Raw genomic sequence first — 20,009 nt, 5'->3', positions numbered from 1 at the left:
ACGATACCTTGTTTTTGAAATTTGGATCAACGAGTCAAAAGTTATTTAGCTGAATGGGCTTCAAACTTTGACATGTTGGTGGCGCTAGACAGTTTTGAATTTGGGCACGAAATTTGTTGAATTTGCTAATGGGACTGTCCTAATTAGATGTGCCAAATTTCACAACTTTTTACCATTGCGTTAATGGGGCTGCCATAGACTTCAATTGCAGCGGAAAGTAGATCAATAATAAATATAGCTGCAAGCAGCGATGGCGGGGTCTAGCAGAACAGCAGGTAAGCCTGCGGCTGCTCAGAAAGGCATCATGAGACCATAGACCAAGTTTGGTGTTTGAAATGAACTCGTCTTCATCCAGGGATTCCAACGGTAACTCATTTGTCCAATTTGAACCAACGGCTCCAAAGCTATGAATAAAATGCAGTTTTTGTACTTATAGCGCCCCCACTGGGTGGAAGTGCACCAGACTTCTTGGGCTTCATACAGACTTGGTCATGAGTCTGTATTAGAAGATTGATGTCAAAAGATTAAATGGTTGCTGAAATACGGCCTCACGTCCTGTTTGGCGCGTCATTGCTGAGTTTGATTGGCTGCTACGGGCAAAAGGAAACGAAATAATAAAATCCACATGATAGCTCTTGTGAGGCTTGGTCTGAAGATTCTATGTGTCAAGTCCCGTGGAAATCAGACAATCTGGGTGACCTGTAATGCGTTTTGAAGGTTTTTGACATAATTCAAAATGGCGGACAATCCAAGATGGCGCGAATGACGTCATAGGATTCGTTGACCTCGGCTATATCCACGGATTACAATGGTACGTCATTTATGAAATTTGGACAAACGTGTCCAAAGATATGAGCAAAAATGCATTTTTTCGAAATATAGCGCCACCTATAGGTCAAAGGTCTCCAAAATTCTTGGGCCTCTTCAAGATCGAGTTATGAATATTTGTTATGAGTTTGATGTCAAAAGATTAAACTGTTGCTGAGATATGGCCTCACGTCCTTTTTGGCGTAGTCGCCGTCAACTTTGATTGGATGTACTGGGTGAACAAAGTCGAATTTGAAGTAAAAAACAAGCAACTTTTGTGCGGATTGGTCCAAAGATACTCTGTGCCAATTTTCATGAGAATTGGTCAAAATTAGTGACCTGTGAAAATTTTTTAAGGTTTTCAACAAAATCCAAGATGGCGGAAAATCTAGTTAGACGGAAAATGACGTCATAGGGTGCGTTGGACTCGTCATGATCCACGGATTCCAACGATGCCTTGTTTTTGAAATTTGGATCAACGAGTCAAAAGTTATTTAGCTGAATGGGCTTCAAACTTTGACCCGTTGGTGGCGCTAGAGAGTTTTGAATTTGGGCACGAAATTTGTTGAATTTGCTAATGGGAATGTGCTAAATAGATGTGCCAAATTTCACAACTTTTTACCATTGCGTTAATGGGGCTGCCTTAGACTTCAATTGCAGCGGAAAGTAGAAGAATAATAAATATAGCTGCAAGCAGCGATGGCGGGGTCTAGCAGAACAGCAGGTAAGCCTGCGGCTGCTCAGGAGGGCATCATGAGTCCATAGATCAAGTTTGGTATTTCAGATAAACTCGTCTTTATCCAGGGATTCCAACGGTACGTCATTTGTCCAATTTGAACCAACGGCTCCAAAGCTATGAGCAAAATGCAGTTTTTCTACTTATAGCGCCCCCACTGGGTGGAAGTGCACCAGACTTCTTGGGCTTCATACAGACTTGGTCATGAGTCTGTATTAGAAGTTTGATGTGAAAAGATTAAATGGTTGCTGAGATATGGCCTCACGTCGTGTTTGGCGCGTCATCGCTGAGTTTGATTGGCTGCTACGGGCAAAAGGATACGAAATAAAAAATTCCACATTATAGCTCTTGTGAGGCTTGGTCTGACCATTCTATATGTCAAGTCCCGTGGAGATCAGACAATCTGGGTGACCTGTAATGCGTTTTGAAGGTTTTTGACATAATTCAAAATGGCGGACAATCCAAGATGGCGCGAATGACGTCATAGGATTGGTTGACCTCGGCTATATCCACGGATTACAACAGTACCTCATTTGTGAAATTTGGACAAACGGGTCCAAAGATATGACCAAAAATGCATTTTTTCTAAATATAGCGCCACCTATAGGTCAAAGGTCTCCAAAATTCTTGGGCCTCTTCAAAATCGAGTTATGAATATGTGTTATGAGTTTGATGTCAAAAGATTAAACTGTTACTGAGATATGGCCTCACGTGCTTTTTGGCGTAGTCGCCGTCAAATTTGATTGGATGTACTGGGTGAACAAAGTCGAATTTGAAGTGAAAAACGAGCAACTTTTGTGCGGATTGGTCCAAAGATAATCTGTGCCAATTTTCATGAGAATTGGTCAAAATTTGTGACCTGTGAAAATTTTTTAAGGTTTTCAACAAAATCCAAGATGGCGGAAAATCTAGTTAGACGGAAAATGACGTCATAGGGTGCGTTGGAATTGTCATGATCCAAGGATTCCAACGATACCTTGTTTTTGAAATTTGGATCAACGAGTCAAAAGTTATTTAGCTGAATGGGCTTCAAACTTTGACATGTTGGTGGCGCTAGAGAGTTTAGAATTTGGGCACGAAATTTGTTGAATTTGCTAATGGGACTGTCCTAATTAGATGTGCCAAATTTCACAACTTTTTACCATTGCGTTAATGGGGCTGCCATAGACTTCAATTGCAGCGGAAAGTAGAAGAATAATAATAATAATAAGAAAAGCTAGTAAAACAATAGGGTTCTGCAGCTTCGCTGCTAGACCCCTAATAAATATAGCTGCAAGCAGCGATACGGGGTCTAGCAGAACAGCAGGCAAGCCTGCGGCTGCTCAGGAGGGCATCATGAGTCCACAGACCAAGTTTGGTGTTTGAGATTAACTCGTTTTCATCCAGGGATTCCAACGGTACCTCATTTGTCCAATTTGAACCAACGGCTCCAAAGCTATGAGCAAAATGCAGTTTTTCTACTTATAGCGCCCCCACTGGGTGGACGTTCACCAGACTTCTTGGGCCTCTTAAAGTCTTGGTCATGAGTCTGTGTTATAAGTTTGATGTCAAAAGATTAAATGGTTGCTGAGATATGGCCTCACGTCCTGTTTGGCGCGTCATCGCTGAGTTTGATTGGCTGCTACGGGCAAACGGTAGCGAATTAAAAAATACCACTTGAAAGCTCATGTGAGGCTCAGTCTGAAGATTCTATATGTCAAGTCCCGTGGAAATCAGACAATCTGGGTGACCTGTAATGCGTTTTGAAGGATTTTGATGGAATTCACAATGGCGGACAATCCAAGATGGTGCGCATGACGTCATGAGATTGATTGACCTCGGCTATATCCAGGGACTCCAATGGTACCTCATTTGTGATATTTGGACAAACAGGTGTAAAGTTATGAGCAAAAATGCATATTTGCTAAATATAGCGCCACCTATAGGTCAAAGATCACTAAAATTCTTAGGCCTGTTAAGGATCGAGTTATGAGTCAGTGTCATAAGTTTGATGTCAAAAGAATAAACTGTTGCTGAGATATGGCCTCACGTCCTTTTTGGCGTAGTCGCCATCGAATTTGATTGGATGTACTGGGTGAACAAAGTTGAATTTGAAGAAAAAAACGAGCAACTTTTGTGCGGATTGGTCCAAAGATACTCCTTGCCAATTTTCATGAGAATTGGTCAAAATTTGTGACCTGTGAAACTTTTTTAAGGTTTTCAACAAAATCCAAGATGGCGGAAAATCTAGTTAGACGGAAAATGACGTCATAGGGTGCGTTGGAATCGTCATGATCCAAGGATTCCAACAATACCTTGTTTTTTAAATTTGGATCAACGAGTCAAAAGTTATTTAGCTGAATGGGCTTCAAACTTTGACATGTTGGTGGCGCTAGAGAGTTTTGAATTTGGGCACGAAATTTGTTGAATTTGCTAATGGGACTGTCCTAATTAGATGTGCCAAATTTCACAACTTTTTACCATTGCGTTAATGGGGCTGCCATAGACTTCAATTGCAGCGGAAAGTAGAAGAATAATAATAAATATAGCTGCAAGCAGCGATGGCGGGGTCTAGCAGAACAGCAGGTAAGCCTGCGGCTGCTCAGGAAGGCATCATGAGTCCACACACCAAGTTTGGTGTTTGAGATGAACTCGTCTTCATCCAGGGATTCCAACGGTACCTCATTTGTCCAATTTGAAACAGCGGCTCCAAAGTTATGAGCAAAATGCAGTTTTGCTACTTATAGCGCCCCCTGTGCTTGGAAGTTCACCAGACTTCTTGGGCTTCTTACAGACTTGGTCATGAGTCTGTGTTAGAAGTTTGATGTCAAAAGATCAAATGGTTGCTGAGATATGGCCTCACGTCCTGTTTGGCGCGTCATTGCTGAGTTTGATTGGCTACTACGGGCAAACGGAAGTGAATATAAAAATTTCACATGATAGCTCTTGTGGGGCATGGTCTGAAGATTCTATTTGTCAAGTCCCGTGGAGATCAGACAATCTGGGTGACCTGTAATGCGTTTTGAAGGTTTTTGACATAATTCAAAATGGCGGACAATCCAAGATGGCGCGAATGACGTCATAGGATTGGTTGACCTCGGCTATATCCACGGATTACAACGGTACCTAATTTGTGAAATTTGGACAAACGGGTCCAAAGATATGAGCAAAAATGCATTTATTCTAAATATAGCGCCACCTATAGGTCAAAGGTCTCCAAAATTCTTGGGCCTCTTCAAAATCGAGTTATGAATATGTGTTATGAGTTTGATGTCAAAAGATTAAACTGTTGCTGAGATATGTCCTCACGTCCTTTTTGGCGTAGTCGCCATCAACTTTGATTGGATGTATTGGTTGAACAAAGTCAAATTTGAAGTAAAAAACGAGCAACTTTTGTGCGGATTGGTCTAAAGATACTCTGTGCCAATTTTCATGAGAATTGGTCAAAATTTGTGACCTGTGAAAATTTTTTAAGGTTTTCAACAAAATCCAAGATGGCGGAAAATCTAGTCAGACGGAAAATGACGTCATAGGGTGCGTTGGACTCGTCATGATCCAAGGATTCCAACGATGCCTTGTTTTTGAAATTTGGATCAACGAGTCAAAAGTTAATTAGCTGAATGGGCTTCAAACTTTGACCCATTGGTGGCGCTAGAGAGTTTTGAATTTGGGCACGAAATTTGTTGAATTTGCTAATGGGAATGTGCTAAATAGATGTGCCAAATTTCACAACTTTTTACCATTGCGTTAATGGGGCTGCCATAGACTTCAATTGCAGCGGAAAGTAGAAGAATAATAATAAGAAAAACTACTAAAACAATAGGGTTCTGCAGCTTCGCTGCTAGACCCCTAATAATAATAATAATAAGAAAAACTACTAAAACAATAGGGTTCTGCAGCTTCGCTGCTAGACCCCTAATAATAGGAAAAACTACTAAAACAATAGGGTTCTGCAGCTTCGCTGCTAGACCCCTAATAAGAAAAACTACTAAAACAATAGGGTTCTGCAGCTTCGCTGCTAGACCCCTAATAATAATAAGAAAAGCTACTAAAACAATAGGGTTCTGCAGCTTCGCTGCTAGACCCCTAATAATAAGAAAAACTACTAAAACAATAGGGTTCTGCAGCTTCGCTGCTAGACCCCTAATAATAATAATAAGAAAAGCTACTAAAACAATAGGGTTCTGCAGCTTCGCTGCTAGACCCCTAATAATAAGAAAAGCTACTAAAACAATAGGGTTCTGCAGCTTCGCTGCTAGACCCCTAATAAGAAAAACTACTAAAACAATAGGGTTCTGCAGCTTCGCTGCTAGACCCCTAACTACACACGGTTACCAGTTAAAAGGCTGACTTTTTCTGACTGCTTCATTTGTGAGTGATCCAACATAACTTCTACACGGTTACCAGTTAAAAGGCTTCCTTACTAAGTTGCACTCGAAATAGTATTATTCTTAGGAAAATAGCAACGCCCCAATTTAGTTAAAGGCCTCTAGTTTCCAACAATTGTTAGTTAAATAATCATAATTTTCCCTAATAATCACACTATTTCTCGCCAACAATAGTAACACAAAGGGTTCCTTACCATAAATCCACTGGTAAGTTCAACAACGAAGAATCCAGCGAGTCTGTCCACTGATTCAAAAATAGATCCTGTCACCTTTCCTCCAGCCAGTGGCAGCCGGCCTCTATCAGAAACTCTGCTGAGAGGACTTCAGTCAGGAGTCCTGGACTCCCCCGTGCACGGTTTCAGCTCTGATTCTGGAAGGTGGAAAGGACTTAAAATCCGGCTTGAAGGACCATTATGTCAGAAAAATTCTCTCAAAATTAGGCTCAGAGTCGCTTGATACGATTAACACAAAACATTTATTTCTTGCAAGAAAGAGACAAGTCCGCACAACCTGTCAGGAAGCTGGCTCAGAGTTGTCTGACTAACAAAATGGCACTATTGCTATTTATATTGTTTATGTTTGCTGGCCACACAATGTTATGGGAAAGGGACATTCAATGTTATGGGAAAAGGCGCATTTCTCACCATTTAATATTATGGGAAGACGAGTTCAGACAGTCAAAACACTTTTGCTTGCTACATAGTATTATGAGAACCAAAAGACAGGAGGAGTCCTCCCCCCATCACAGAAACTCTTATTCATGCAGCTTTTCTCATAGTATAACTATATAATTTTTCTAACAATCAGTCACCAATCATGACACCCAGGTTCCTTATGATTTTGAGAATGAGAGTTACAATTGTATGTAATCTGTGTAACAATGATAAAATGTCATGTGACCAGATGACCAGACTTGAAGAGGTGGTGTATAGTGCAAAGAGAAAGGTCCCAATACCAACCCTTGGGGCATCCCTGTTGAAAGGTCATGTGCAATAGGATTCTAATCAGATATTTTGTCTAAGATGCCAGTCTCAGAGAGTATACATAGTTGGAGCTCTAGCTGATTTATTGATTAATTGAACATGTACAAAAAAACAAAACATTTTTCAAGTCCGATGCTTGATGTGAGTTCAAATATAATAATTTTTTTAAGTTGTGATCTGCCCACTCGTCTTGTAAGAGTATAGAATGTGATAATCACTGTATAACTAATGCTTTCAACCCTTCAAAATATGCCTAACATGAAGTTTCATCATCCCTTCTGACTCATCTCTCTAGGTAATATCAGTGCTGTGTTTTTCACGTTGGAAGACGAGGATGAAAGCACAGTGATTGTCAACATCACAGATCCTGTGACATCCATCCATGAGCATGGGAAGCAGCTCAGCATCAGAGATATCCTCAAAAAGGATCTCAAGTACAAAATCAGCTATTGCAAGTCTGGAAGCACAAGAAAGGTACAGTAATCATCTGTAAACAGTTACTCAGACATGACTCACCAATAAATGAAACATTACTACTACAGGGGCCTGTTCAGAAAAGTATTATTCCAACATTCAGCCATGACTGTGTGTGTTAGACCTCACTGGCAGACTTTGCTTTAATTCTTTACAGTAAATGGCACAAATTTTCGTAATAAACCTATCGTATTACAGCATATTTTTGTTTTTACTGTAGTAGTAATACCATAGTTTATTCTTCGCTGTTGAATATCACAGATTTCTCAGTAAATATACAATAAAACCTGTACCAGTACTTATGTCAATGTATTACATTATTGCTATACAGTATTATATAAATTTATTCAAAATATTTATTTACAGCATTTTCACTATGGCGTTAATTTCCTGTTCACACGTAATCTGTCATGGGTCACAAGAAAGAACAGGAGGCTGAGGGCCCAATTGCAAGACTTTCCAAGGGAGGTGATAACAAATTAGGTTCAGGTGTGGCAATCAGTACTGAAAACCAGGTGTGTACAGGTAGTAATTATTACTGAAAACAAGAGGGAGTAAAACATGTCAGAGCACAAAGTAAACAGAAAACAAAAGACACAAAAACTCAGACCATGACATACTCAGTAGGATTCCTTTCTAAAGCCAACTCAAAACCCGCACAGAGGCTGCAGTTTCTGTTTGGTTGTATGGCAAACTAGGCTTACAGAAAAGGGAACTGAATCTATAGTTGTTATGGAGCATTATCTTTCTAAATTAAGAAATTGTCCTCTTTATGGAATGCTCTCTCCGGGTCGGGAATGAGATCCTTCCCCAAATGGAGGAGTTCAAGTATCTCTGGGTCTTGTTCACAGTGAGGGACGAATGGAGCGTGAGATTGACGGGTGGATCGGTGCGGCGTCTGCAGTGTTGCGGGCTCTGCACCGACCCATCGTTGTGAAGAAGGAGCTGAGCCAGAAGGCGAAGCTCTCTATTTACTGGTCAATCTACGTTCCCATCCTCACCTATGGTCACGAGTTGTGGGGAGTGACCGAAAGAACGAGATGGCGAATACAAGCGGCTGAAATGGGTTTCCTCCGCAGGGTGTCTGGGCTCTCCCTAAGAGATAGGGTGAGAAGCTCAGTCATCCGGGAGGGGCTCGGAATAGAACTGCTGCTCCTCCGCATTGAGAGGAGCCAGATGAGGTGGCTGGGGCATCTGGTTAGGATGCTCCCTGGACGCCTCCCTGGTTGGTGAGGTGTTCCGGGCACGTCCCACTGGGAGGAGACCCCGGGGAAGACCCAGGACACGTTGGAGAGACTATGTCTCTCTCGGCTGGCCTGGGATCGCCTCGGGGTCCCCCTGGAAGAGTTGGAGGAAGTGGCCGGGGACAGGGACGTCTGGGTTTCTTTGCTCAAGCTGCTGCCCCCGTAACCCAACCCCCCGGAGAAGCGGTAGATCTACGGATGGATGGTCCTCTTATGGATAGTTAACTATCTGAAGTGTTAATCATCCCATTTGTGAATAAATTCACACACAGCCTTAGAGCTGCAAAAGAAAGCCTTGGGAGGTTTTTTAAGTTAAGTTAAAATGGTCTTTGTCGCAAAGGTGAACTGTAAACAGCTATTTAAAGTAGTTTGTGATGGCAACTTAGGTTAAAAAGAAAACCCGATCGATATGACTTATAATGGTTTTTAGGTAAATATTGGCATTAGTTATATCAGTGGGATTTTCAAAAGAGTCAATCTTTTGTTTTTGAAATAATTGGTGGTTTGAGCAGCCACAATTTCTGGATCCTACAATTTATTGTTTTTTTTGCGCAATTTGAATGACAGTAAGCAACAGTATCACTAATTGATTTAGTCAATGTCCTCCTTTTCTCTATCATCGTTTGACAAACTGGTTAGATTAACCGGGGAGAAATGTATTTCCTAAAAAAGAGGGGTAAAAGCTTGCTAGCATTAAGTAAGCGTCACTTACCACCGACAACATGGAGTACTTTGCCGGTAAGGTGTGTGTCATAAATGTCCTGGAGTAAGAAGAGGTATAAACACCCATGTTCTTCTCTGCTGCCCTCACTATGTGGTGCTCGGTCTTTCTGCAGGATGCTGTGTAGCTCTGTACCACACAGTGATGCAGCTGGTCAAGATGCCCTCAGTGGTGCCTCGGTAAAACGAGCGCTTGGTGAGGACTGGTGCTCTGGCTCTTCTCAGTTTATGGAGAGAATAGAGACATTGCTGAGCTTTCTTGGCCAGTGCTGCAGTGTTGGTACTCCAGGAGAGATCCTCTGTGATGTGCACTCCCAGGGACTTGGTGCTGCTCATTCTCTCCACAGCAGCACTGTCATTGACAGTGAGATTGTTGTTTCAGCCCCATATGGCTAGCTGGCTCACCTCATCTCTGAAGTTTGACTCATTGTTGTTGTTGAGTTCGTTCACAGTCATGTTACCTGCAAACTTGATGAAGGATTTGGTGCTGTGGAGTCATGGGTCAGCAGGGTGAAGAGCAGGGGGCTGAGCACACATCTTTGGGGGGGAGCACCATATTCAGTGTGCTGGTGCTGAATGTGTTGCTGCAGACCCGAACTGCCTGTGGTCTCCCTGTCAGGAAGTCCAACAGCCAATTGCACAGTGAAGTGTTCTGTCCGTCTGAGGGATGATCATGTTGAATGCTGAATTAACGTCCATGAACAGTATCCTCAAATGTAAGTCTTTGCTGTCCAGGTGGGTGAGCGCTAACAAACAATGAATGTCTAACAGACGACCTAACTGAGAGACAAACATAGTTACCACAGAGATATTACATCATGAACAGTTATCTGGCATATCACTCAGGTCATTGGAGAGCTATAAATATTGGGAGGGCTGATAAGTAGAGTGACAACAAGTGAGTTTTTACCAGGAGACAGGTGTGAATGAGACCAGGGGGACAAGACCAAGACAAATGACATCTAGGGGTAAAGACAAGAAACAAGAAGCCAACAGAATCTAACACTGAGGACTGAAAACTAGAATAGAATATAAGGAAAAAAGCTCAAAGAAAGTACCAAAGAAGTGTTGTAATAATACACCAAAGTATCAATTTTTAGCTTCCTGGGAAACAGTGGTTGTAGTATTTTATGTTATATTTTATGTTATATTTTATAAATGACAAAACATTTATTGTATCTCTGCAACATGCAACTCTTATGCAATACATGCAGTGCATATGTACACAGGGGCCACAAATATAGTTTTGTGATAAGTAGCCAAATTATATATAACCGGCACATGATGCACCAACAAAATATATATATATAAATATATATATTGTGGACACACGTAGCGTGATGTGATAAGATATAAGGATTTATCTGAAAGTTCTCACTATCTGAATAAGTCTTATTTTACCTCATTTTAGGGCACCACCTTCAATCGAAGGAAAAAGACAGAATCTTACATTCTGGTATGTTAAATTAATAATCAATTATTAGTTAATAATTAATAAATTCCAGTCTCATATAGTCGCTACTCGTGAATTCTCGTTTAGTTGGACTCACACGTACGTAAAGAACACATACACAAAAACCGGTTGATTTTATATATGTATAAATTAACCATTTATTAAAATGACATGACCAAAGACATGAACCTTAAGACAACAGGAGAAATGCTTTGAATATGGATGATTATATAAGAAACTTAGTGAATTGAAAAGAACTAAGAGGAGGGGATGGATGGATACCGGAATCATTCAAATAATCTAGGTTTGTTACTATTTGAATTCAAGGGCTAACTGCTTGGATTAATTTATAATTTTAACAGTGAATTCTCTCGACACCCACCGCATACCGTCTGAAATGTAAGAACAGGGCAGATCTTACGGTTAGGTCAGCTCCGAACCACAGGTCATCGCCAGCGGGTCCAACTGGGCCTCTCTCGGTTCCGCGTCTCACGGCCTTCGTTGTGGTTGACTTTCAGGGACTGGACCGGTCGCTTTCCTGCGCCAGAGAATGGCTTTCTTCTGGTAGCTTGAAGACGAGCGGGGTGGTGTGTCGGAATTCAACGCAAATAATCATCAAACTGTCCAAGGGTGGAGTTGGTTTTGGTTGCTGACCAACTCTGATGAGGTGAACTTAAATTCACCAAAGATTGACAAACAGGTTGACAAGCTGAACGCTGGCTCCTTTTGGTGATCAAAAATAGGTGAGGAGGCGTACAGCAGCAGAGTTTAAAACGTGCTATAGAGAGGAGACAGGATGACGGACAAAAAAAAACGCAAAATGTATCTTTCTGCTACATTCTTCCCTTTCTGTCTTTGTTCGGACCTTCTTCTTCCATCTCATCTTCCTCTCCTGCCATTTTCAAAGACTCTCCACCAGACTCTCATTCCATCATTTCAGAACTCTCTGCTCTTCATCTTCTCTACTGATCTGGACTGCTGAACTTTCAATATTCTGACTTTTCCTCGTAGTTTCCGGAGTTTGATTCGCGGAGGCGGGGCATGATGTAGGCCTACACTACACTTTCAGCCAATGGTATGCCTGAAACTATTGTGATGTCTGCCTGGGCGTATTTTGTAAGGCGACCTGCAACGAGGGTGCCTCAAAGCAACTCGACTCCTGCATTCCTCCGTCTCATAAACATTTGTTCAGAGGATTCTAAAACACCATAACTTGTTAAGATATAAAGGGTAAAGATATAGCATAGACTTAGGCTATAAAGACATCAAATAACAATATAACATAACATAACATAGGTAATGATTATGAGTCTCAAAATTCAGATGGATATCTGTAAAATTATGACGTATGAATAACGAACCAACCAATGTTATTTTCCTGTGTTAAACACAGAATACAATAAGAAACAGCTGATTATTTGTTAACAGTTGCATTATTTCATATAAATGTCCCATGTCATATGCAAGTTGTTGACTTAGTTTTGGGTTTAACTATTCAGTTCTACGAACCACTCGGGGGCAATGTGGCTCCATAAGCTGATTAGTCATTTTCCAAAATAATAATATCTTCTATATCGTTCCATGTATGATCATGAAAAAGGTATTAAAATGCAGCTCGTGATTTCACTGAGAACATGAAAGAACTTGTACAACAATATAAAGCACATTTAATACAGTTTCAAGATTCGGCTAAAAAGTGATTCTGGGTGAGATCCTTTTGAGAGGTCCATGATGCAGCTGACTGTCTCTGGCTTGAGTCAGAGTCAGGGCAAACTGTCACCATTATTTACTTTGAACCATATAGGGTCAGAAGGGTCCTGTTCTGGTTTTCCCCGATACTGTCCTGAGAGGGTCCGTTGTTGGTTCAGCTTCGTTAACACTAAGCTATTAATGCATTCACCTAAATTTATGGCACAGGTCTGTGGAAAGAGGGGCTGAGAAAACTCCCCCAAAATGCTTTTGTGGGCAAAGGTTGGTGTAAATTTCACTTCTTTGATGTAGAAATCCCCCATCTGGTATTTCCACACTGACCACCCCCACAAAAGAATGTTGTAGTCATTTAAAGTCTTAAGTTTGTATTAAATTCCACACTTGAGTTCGCTACAGATATTCATGGTCGATTGGATTTGAAGTGAAAACATGAAAGTTACTCAACTGTAACCTGACAGCAGTCTCATGCCATTGCCAAAGTTAAAATCATAATAGGTAAACTAATATTTTTCCAATGTCTGTGACAGTCCTTTCACATACAAAGAAGATTTGCTGTTACAGAAATGAGTAGGACATTATGACAAACAAATGTGAGCATTTTTGCTAAAAACATCTCTTCCCTGTCGCTGACCTCACTGCTGTAAAATAGGCAACATGCTGAGACCCTCAATGGCAGATAATAACTATGTATACCATGTAGCTGGTGGGAAGCCAGCTTTCAATGTGGTTTTATGGGTTGGAGTAACCCCTGACCAATTAGGTCAGGCCACAGACATTTATCCTGAAAACAATAGAAATAAGATTATCTCATTGGTAAGAGGTTTTAGAACATTTTTCCCTGCAACAATATTCACATGATGCTTTTGTACATGTAGATTATCCATAATAACAATGGCTTCATTTCTTGAAAGAAATGCTGCATATGTACATTTTCAATAAACTTATTCTGATGGGGGCTGCATGGTGGTGTTGTTAGCACTGTCACCTCACAGCAGAGGGTTCCTGGTTCCAGTTCTGGCTAGGGCCTTTCAGTGTTGAGTGCATATCAGACATGTTCACAAGTAATTTTTTCCAAGTCAAGTCTCAAGTCAAGTCTCTGAAGCCCAATAACAAGTCAAGTCTAGATATAACTGCATTGCTTTATGTTATGCCATGAAAGCATGTACTGTATTATCAATATATGTTTATGCATTTAGCAGATGCTTTTATCCAAAGCGACTTACAAAGGATGATATAACAAGCTATATATAAAAAAAAAAAAAAAAAAAAAAAGAAGCTAACAATAGACTTCATAGAAGGAAACCACTATACACTGCAGGATCAAAAATTGAATCAGAGCTCAGTGATTTTAGAAAGCCTGGAAAAAAGTTGGTGTATTGGTTTAGCCAAAAGGCATCACAAGGTACTCAAAATGGCCTAGTTGGGTATTAAAAGCAATCAGTCATTTATCACCTTCACAAATACAGACCAGATGACAAGCATTTCTTCAGTCCAAATCAAGACTTGGGGCTCATTGAGTATTTAGCTGAGCTTAACATAGGTAAGGGGTGCTTGTTCTTGACTGTAATGATTAAACCTCAGTAATTGATACGATGTAAAGTACCATCTCCCTTTGCCACAAAAAAAAAAGTAAAAATAAAAAATCTGCCCCCTGAGGAGAATATGGTTGCATGAGGCCAGCCACCAAGGAGTCAGTAATGCATTTCCCCGTAGCAGCTTGCTCGGGATGAGTGAGATCATGTAGTTTGCTGGTGGGCAAAGGAGTCCCAGGAAGCAAATCTGATGAACAGTCATAAGGACAGCCAGATAATGACAGGTATGGCCAGCAAGAGTTAAGTCTGGAGTCTCAAAAGAAGATTCAGAAACAGGATTAAAAGGAGTAATGGCAGGGCGCAGACAAGAAGAATAACAACATTAGCTCCAGCTGAATACATGCCCCTCCTGCCAATTTATGATGGGGTTTTGTAAACTAAGCCAAGAGTAACCTAAAACAAAATAATGGAGAAGTATTCAGGAACTAAGGGATTTTTTTCTAACACAGTTTAACTGGCACTGTGACATGAGTGATTTGAGTTTAATAGATAGTTTTAGTAGATGAATTACTGAGCAATGAAACTAGTCTTAGCCCCAAAGTCAATGAAAGCAGAAAATGTGGACAAAGTCAGCACATTAAGCTGTAAAGGAAGGGAATTGTTATTGGAAAATTTGGTCATCAATACTCTTATGCCTATTTATGAACAATTTATTTCAAAGTTAGCTGGCATTTTGACAGTTAACATTAACGTCTTTCTGCAATAGAAGCACTCACCTGAAATCAATGCTCCTGCTACTCTGGGGTTAGACAGGTGTGGCCAATCTGTATAGGCTGTTAGAGTTTCTTCTATGGCAGGACCCTAATCAGAGACTGACACAACTGATTTATGAATAGTGTCTATTGACCAGATTAAATGTGTTGGTGCTGGTCCAAAGTGCAGTTAAGTAAAAAAAAAGTGAGTGGTTGAGATGGTCTGTGGAGAGGAACAAGACAAATCTCCAGGTGAAAGCTTGCATCCAAGTTGAAAATCAAAATATTTCCTGACCAGGCTGGATCTCCCTTGTAACTGTGAGTTAGTAATCCCCCAGAGAAGTTGGCAGTGTAGAGTGGCTTGAAAAAGGTAAGTGATGACTGATTTGAAGGAAAAACTGAGAAATGCTCCACATCCAGGCTCTGGGTTGTTGACTCCAGTCTTGAGGAGAAAAGCCCTCTGTGACAGTGCCTCCAAGGTTGACAGCGTCCTCTTCTGCATGTAAGCAGACAAACTAGCACCCACTGGAGAACTGGCCGAGGCTTAAGAGCAGGAGGCAATCAGATCGTCACAGGTGAGTTGCATCAATAATGAGTCACTCCAGGAGCCACGCCTGTGGAAGCCAGGAACAGGAGGAAAAGCCAAGAGAACCACCCAAAAACCAACAGATCCTAACATAGGCACTTCTTCGGAGGGTTGAGGAGTCTTTTGGAGGTGAGCTGGAAGGTGAGTGTCGAATGGCAGGGAACCGAGGTGGAGGAAGCTGACAAGTAGATATTTCGTGTTTTCCATTACCTCATTTAACTGCCCAGCCTAACAGTGTTGTGGAAAAAAGACCAGAGTAGTAGGATTCATCTGTGCAGCCTCTTAGGGTTCTGTATGCACACGGCCACTGTGTCTTAGATTTCCACAACCATCTTCTGTTTTTGGCCTTACCAGAGAACACCCTGACCATGAAACAACAGCAAGATAAAATAAGTCATCCAAATGTAGTGGGTCGTCACTATATCCGCTGTGTCTTAGTCACCACAGTCAAACTGGCATGATGGGTTCAAAAACTCAGAGAGTTCTCAAAAATAGTATTATCAGTGGCAAAAACTAAATCAAGAGACTAAATAATCGACTCAATATCAAAATATTATAGTCAACTAAACTACAGTAGATTTAGTTGACTAAAAGACAAAGTGTAAAAGGTAAAGGGTTTATTTTCAAGGGGTGGCAACACCCATTCCGAAATCCCGACATCCCGCTATTCCGACATTCAAACGTCCCACCATTCCGACAAGGCTTTCCGTACAAGGAAATGTGCGTTACTCAACAGGTGAGTCCCTTCTTTCTGTTCATGCAATTTATATGTTTAACACATGTTTACAGATAAGCGTTATTAAAAACACAAAGTCTCAGCAACTGGAGGAGGAGAAGCAGACCGCGGTGGTGTTCAATCGCACACTCCAATGCCACTTGTTTCAACTTCCGAAAATTTAATTCAGGAAAAAAAGGCTTACAAACATGGACCGAAACGGCTCCATAACACGCACAAGAATCCAAAAGAAACAAAAGTTAACTAAAAGAAAGCAAATAAATAGCATGAAGTGGTCAAAATTGGTTTTACGCATGCCTATGTGCGTCTGGCACATGCGTCTTCGGGCTCTCCCACGTTGGTTTGTGGATGAAAGCTATATGTTCAGGTGTAATGCCATGTAAAAACAATCTCTACATGACATTTACTCCCAGGTGTGACCAGTTAGGTCCTTAAGATATCAACAGGCTGTATAAAGCCTTGCGCAACGGCTGTGTGTTTGTGCCAAATACGCAAAGCCCATCTGCGCTTCCCGAAATTGGAGCGAGTACTCATACATCACGTGAATAACATGAATAAACATTTTTACTGCATTTTGTTGTGTTTTTTACGTTCTATGCTGTCATTTCTCTCTTCTCCTATTGGCAAGGCAAGGCAGAGTGCTCACAACTGTGTCCTGTGCAGTAGCCATGATATCTGTAATTGCAATTATTACTTTTGCATATGATGACAGCGTGCAAAAGACGCATGGGCTCTGTGGAGAGCTCCGCTCCAGCTGGCTGCTGTGACAGCTCACTGACACTGTATTTCTGCTTAATCAGTTTCAGTCTCGCCAGAGTTACATTAATATCTGTATTTTTGTATTTGAAATTTCAGGGGATTTTGATAATAGATTATTAAAGTTTGTTTGCGAGGCTGTGGCCTCTGCATGTGCAGAGTTTGTGCGCCAAACTTCAGGGCGTATTTGCGCCGGCATATCATTAGTGCAAAATGTTTTGGGTAAAACATATTAAAAGGAACTGTCGGAATGGCGGTACGTTTTTTTTTTTTTTAACATACCGCCATTCCGACCAGAGGAAAAAAGTGTCGGAATGACGGGACATTTGATAAAAACATTAACATCAAGTGTCGCTATTCCGACAATTGGAGGCCAATGTCGGAATGGCGAGATGTCGGAATGGCAGCACGTAACCCTTTTCAAGTTTCCACAGAATTTCTGAAGTTATTCATATCGAGATTAAATAAAACGTCTATTAACCTGTTAAGTTTGAACATGCAATACACACAGGCACAGAGACACCGAGATTAACTTTTTTGAAAGACACCTCTTTATGAACTTGTTTTTTTTTTCATAAAATAACAAAATAAAAATGAACAGTCGATCTGCTCTCCTTGAATGACATGTTCATAAAAAAATGAATGGTATGACATTCTTTACATAGATCAAAACTGTGAAACCAATAGAACCATTAGTACAAAAACAGAATGAAAATCCCCTGTGATTTAGTATTCACCTCTAACTAATTTATAAACTGAAACTCTCTAACTTTCAAAGAAAAAGTGCATATGCTATATTGAGTTTGAACATTTCTCGTAATATCTACCTCGTTTCTTAAAACGTTTCAGTTTTGATTAACATATCAATGTTATCTCCCTGGATCTGACTTTTTTTTTGCTTTACTTTCATCATGAGAGAAATAGGAGCTGGTTGTACTACCTTCCCAGGTAACCGTGCATGTGCCTCCTCAACATACAAGGACTTTAGTCCTGATTGGATGTCTTTCTAACTTGTCCTGCCTTTCGACACAAAACAGTCGTATCTAGTTTCTGATTCTGTTTTTTGTCTAGTTTTTATCCGTTGATGAAAGTGTCAATGCATTTCGTCATAGAAGCAAAATTTCATGCTTCTTTGGTGGGATCTAAGGCAGTTAAGAATGCGTCTGGGAAACACCCCAATCTTATTGCTCCTTCTTAGCCGAACCCTTCTTAAAAGCCTTCTTAAGTCCTTAAGAATGATCGAACCTGGGAAGCGCAGCCCTTGTGTGTTCACATACTTGACCAATAAAGCTGATTCTGATTCTCATAGTTTGTGTCCTCGTACATTAGATTTGAATAAATTATCATCTCGTATTCTTTAGAAAAAAAAACAGGTTGTTGACGAAGACTGACGAAAAATTTTCGTCGACAGAATTCACACTAGCTAGTACAATACATAGATTGATAAAACATCAACAAAAATATAAATGCCAATACAAATTAGGGTTTCTTTTTCTCTGCACAGATTAAGAGGAGCATCACATAGAGATACTTAACCTTTCAAAGACTCAGACAGAGCGCTCTTAAATGCTCCCTCAACAGCTGCATCATTCTATCTGGATTTCTTAGCCAAAGACCAAACATCCACAGAGAACTCAGCCACACTTCATACTCCCTGTTTTATTCTTAGGATACACTGAGCCGACTCCTCTCTGTGGCCATGGTGTACAAAGACCCTCTTCAATTCAGAAATAAACCCACTAAGAGAAAGCAAAGTTACAGGTGTGTGAGAATTATAGGCTTCTGCCCATAAAACATTGTAGTAGATAGCTAGACGGATGGCTTTCATTGTCATTGTAAAAGAACAATACAACGCAATTGTCACTCCCCAACAAATCTCAAGACACTTCATAGATACAGTCCAATTAAAGCCAATTACAATACAAGTTATTGTAATACAATCATAATCCAAGTAAATCAAATTAATTCAATTCCAAATTAGTTAAATTCAGAAATTCAAAAACAGAAAAAAAAGAAAACCAACAGATTGTATGGAAACTTTTTCTTGCTGGATCATTCTCAGCAGGACTGCTTTATGATTTCAGTGCAGGAGCTGTACACTGTATGAAGAGTATTTAGTATAAGTTAAGACTACGTAGGATCTGAATAGCTCATGACAGATGAAGGCACTCAGCACTCCAAGTGGAAACTGTATGCTGCTTTACTTAATAATAAAGGTAAAGAAAAATAAAGTTAAAGAAAAAAAGATAACACTGTGTATTCAGCACAAATCACTATGGTATTATGGGACTATGGGATTTAGTCTGTACTTCTAACATTGATGTTATTGAATTTATTTTATAAATTGTCATGAAAACATAAGAATCCAGCTCAAGGTCCAGTATTTTAATCAGTGAGCACTAAAGGAACTTGTCAAATGGTTATGTTGCTTTCAACAGGTGAGGTATGCAAATGTTCAGATAAGTGACTGCAATGTTGTATTCTCCCGTGACAGAGAGACATTGTATCTGACTCCAGTAGAACAAAGATATTGGGGCTGGATGCTGGACAGAGTTACTGCATCATGGTGGCAGCTTTCATCCCCTCCAGACCCAAGGCCACCCAGCAGGGAGCCTGGAGCACACAGCTATGTACAGAGGGACACACGAATATCCTGCAAGGTGCACACACACTGCTTACATGACACTTACATAGAAATAGAAATAGAAAAATACTTTTTTCATCCCTCAGTGGGGGAAACTCAAATTTGTCAAAATTATAAAAAAATTATAAATATTTACAATGATTGTACAACTACTACTAAAACTGCATAAACTACACCACAGCACAGTACACTACACTACAAATAGTTTGAGGGAAACAACTGGTTGCAAAGAACATTTGTCTTTGACAGGAATTTCTGACATTCTGACACAACTGCTAGAGTTGAAACCCTCCACCAAAACAAGGAAACCCTGAGGTAGATACACATGTCTAGAGGTGCATTTGGGTACATATAATCACTGACAGAATTTTCTATGGCACGCTATTTTAACATTTAAAAGCTACGTTTGGTTATCCAGAATTAACATTGAAGATATCAACAACGTCTTTCTGACTAGACATAATTACATTTTTGAATAGTTGGATTTTTCATTCAAGATATCAGTAACA

General features: G+C 40.4%; 1 protein-coding gene across 1 annotated transcript in view; it reads left to right on the top strand.

The window, feature by feature from the left end:
• Window positions 1-20,009, top strand: part of LOC140269242 (tissue factor-like) — a 111,039-nt gene that overhangs the window by 89,745 nt on the left and 1,285 nt on the right. Inside the window, exons 5-6 of the mRNA XM_072364266.1 lie at window positions 7,189-7,367; window positions 19,351-19,516. Of these exons, the coding sequence (XP_072220367.1) occupies window positions 7,189-7,367; window positions 19,351-19,516 (345 nt within the window). The remainder of the gene's footprint in view (window positions 1-7,188; window positions 7,368-19,350; window positions 19,517-20,009) is intronic.

Source organism: Leuresthes tenuis, unplaced genomic scaffold, assembly GCF_036924035.1.
Source record: "Leuresthes tenuis unplaced genomic scaffold, fLeuTen1.0.hap1 SCAF_14, whole genome shotgun sequence".
In the NCBI taxonomy this organism is placed as follows: Eukaryota; Metazoa; Chordata; class Actinopteri; order Atheriniformes; family Atherinopsidae; genus Leuresthes; species Leuresthes tenuis.
The sequence above is the reverse complement of the archived record's forward strand: the minus strand, read 5'-3'. Positions and strand labels throughout refer to the sequence as shown.